This window comes from Salvelinus fontinalis, chromosome 7 (genome assembly GCF_029448725.1).
Source record: "Salvelinus fontinalis isolate EN_2023a chromosome 7, ASM2944872v1, whole genome shotgun sequence".
In the NCBI taxonomy this organism is placed as follows: domain Eukaryota; kingdom Metazoa; phylum Chordata; class Actinopteri; order Salmoniformes; family Salmonidae; genus Salvelinus; species Salvelinus fontinalis.
The window spans coordinates 56,028,356-56,030,855 of record NC_074671.1 but is presented as its reverse complement, the minus strand read 5'-3'; the positions used below and the strand labels follow the sequence as shown (position 1 = coordinate 56,030,855).

At 49.0% G+C, this 2,500-nt stretch overlaps 1 protein-coding gene across 3 annotated transcripts in view; it reads left to right on the top strand.

The window, feature by feature from the left end:
* The window catches only part of LOC129859791 (serine/threonine-protein phosphatase 2A regulatory subunit B'' subunit alpha-like), a 72,540-nt gene that overhangs the window by 58,693 nt on the left and 11,347 nt on the right, over nt 1–2,500 (top strand). The window contains exon 1 of one of the 3 annotated variants that reach the window (XM_055929912.1): nt 1–993. This exon is cut by the window's left edge and continues 407 nt beyond it. The exons of the other annotated variants lie outside the window; for them this stretch is intronic. Coding sequence (XP_055785887.1) covers nt 850–993 — 144 coding nt within the window. The 5' untranslated portion in view covers nt 1–849. The remainder of the gene's footprint in view (nt 994–2,500) is intronic. 3 annotated transcript variants of the gene reach the window in all.

The following is a 2,500-nucleotide window of genomic DNA, read 5'->3' as shown; positions in this document are numbered from 1 at the left end:
TCAGAACCGACTCAGAACACTGTCCAGTTGGATCTTCCTTTGTTTTTTTTCTTCTCTTGGGGGATTCTTTTCTTTTTCGACATATTCTGTTACTTTTCTTTTCCTCTGCTGGGTGTTCTTGTCTCTGTCAATCTGTTCTCCTGGATACGTGAAAGGAATCATCCCTCGATCCGTTGGACACAATGGAGAGAATAAAATACTTTGAAGAAACACAATAGAAAGCTGGAATCCATTGCACGGAGAGAGTGAAAAACTGACAAGAAGAGAGAATTGTAGAGCTGTGGTCTGTAGATAGACTGTAGACTCCATGGAGCTGTTGGTAGTCTAGTAGTCCTGTCTGTAATTCTATACCACGGCCGGTCTGTGGTTCATCTGTCTCTCAGGGGTTTTGCTGCACCCTCCACCATCACCAGCTGGGAATCTGAATCAACTTTCAACTTGAACCGCTACTTAAGAAACGGATGCAATAAAGTAATCATCGTCACCTTCGTCCTCTCCTATCAACGTCATCTTCATCCTCTCCTATCATCGTCACCTTCATCCTCTCCTATCGACATCATCTTCATCCTCTCCTATCATCGTCATCTTCATCCTCTCCTATCATCGTCACCTTCATCCTCTCCTATCATCGTCACCTTCATCCTCTCCTATCATCGTCACCTTCATCCTCTCCTATCGTCGTCTTCATCCTCTCCTATCAACGTCATCTTCATCCTCTCCTATCAACATCATCTTCATCCTCTCCTATCAACGTCACCTTCATCCTCTCCTATCGTCATCTTCATCCCCTCCTATCATCATCTTCATCCTCTCCTATCAACGTCACCTTCATCCTCTCCTATCAACGTCATGTTTATCAAGGAGTCTAAAGAGACACTGCGGGGGGACCCTGATCTAAGATGTGAGCTAGCCTTCCTCTCCCGGGGCTGTGACTTCGTACTGCCCTCGCGCTTCAAGAAGAGAATCAAGACGTTCCAGCAACTGCAGGCGCAGGTTGGTAGTACTGGACTGGACTAGACTAGACTGGACTGGACTAGACTGGACTAGACTGGACTGGACTCACTGGATGATACTGTTGCATTACACACACACCTCTGCAATAAACACACACACACATGCACACACGTGTGCTAAAAACACACACGCAGGTGTTTAACAGACACACACAAACACACACTTTTTCTCCCACCAATAACACAAATACATGCCGGGGAAGACAAGCTATTCTGAGGCAGATACCAGAGTGTTATTTTTAGTCCTGGGGGGCCGGAATAGAGTGATAGAATGGATGAGTGCCGAGAGGAGAGGGGGTGGGGGGCGGGGAGGGGGCTGGTTCAGCTGTCCTACCCACCCAGTAGAGACGCTCAGCAGAGAGTATAGGGCCTGTAACTCGGACACCCAACACAGTGCTTCAACATTGTTTCATGGTGTTGAAACAGACTTATGTGATGTGCTACAGAGACATTTTGTTTTGGTACTGAAAGAATCACGCAGCAGCATTTCTCTCAGGTGGTCTGCACGTGGTAGACTGGTCACTTAGTCACAACAGATGTGTTTGTGTAGGGTAGTCTACTCCTACATCGTTGTTCATTACCATAGTTGTTGTTGTCCATTGGGGAGGGGGTGTGGGGAGATCTTATTCCACTGGTCCAGGCTGTTCAGGGTTGGGGAGATCTTATTCCACTGGTCCAGGCTGTTCAGGGTTGGGGAGATCTTATTCCACTGGTCCAGGCTGTTCAGGGTTGGGGAGATCTTATTCCACTGGTCCAGGCTGTTCAGGGTTGGGGAGATCTTATTCCACTGGTCCAGGCTGTTCAGGGTTGGGGAGATCTTATTCCACTGGTCCAGGCTGTTCAGGGTTGGGGAGATCTTATTCCACTGGTCCAGGCTGTTCAGGGTTGGGGAGATTTTATTCCACTGGTCCAGGCTGTTCAGGGTTAGTGATATCTTATTCCACTGGTCCAGGCTGTTCAGGGTTGGGGAGATCTTATTCCACTGGTCCAGGCTGTTCAGGGCTGGGGAGATTTTATTCCACTGGTCCAGGCTGTTCAGGGTTGGGGAGAGCTTATTCCACTGGTCCAGGCTGTTCAGGGTTGGGGAGATCTTATTCCACTGGTCCAGGCTGTTCAGGGTTGGGGAGATCTTATTCCACTGGTCCAGGCTGTTCAGGGTTGGGGAGATCTTATTCCACTGGTCTAGGCTGTTCAGGGTTGGGGAGATTTTATTCCACTGGTCCAGGCTGTTCAGGGTTGGGGAGATATTATTCCACTGGTCCAGGCTGTTCAGGGTTGGGGAGATCTTATTCCACTGGTCCAGGCTGTTCAGGGTTGGGGAGTTTTATTCCACTGGTCCAGGCTGTTCAGGGTTGGGGAGATCTTATTCCACTGGTCCAGGCTGTTCAGGATTGGGGAGATTTTATTCCACTGGTCCAGGCTGTTCAGGGTTGGGGAGATCTTATTCCACTGGTCCAGGCTGTTCAGGGTTGGGGAGAGCTTATTCC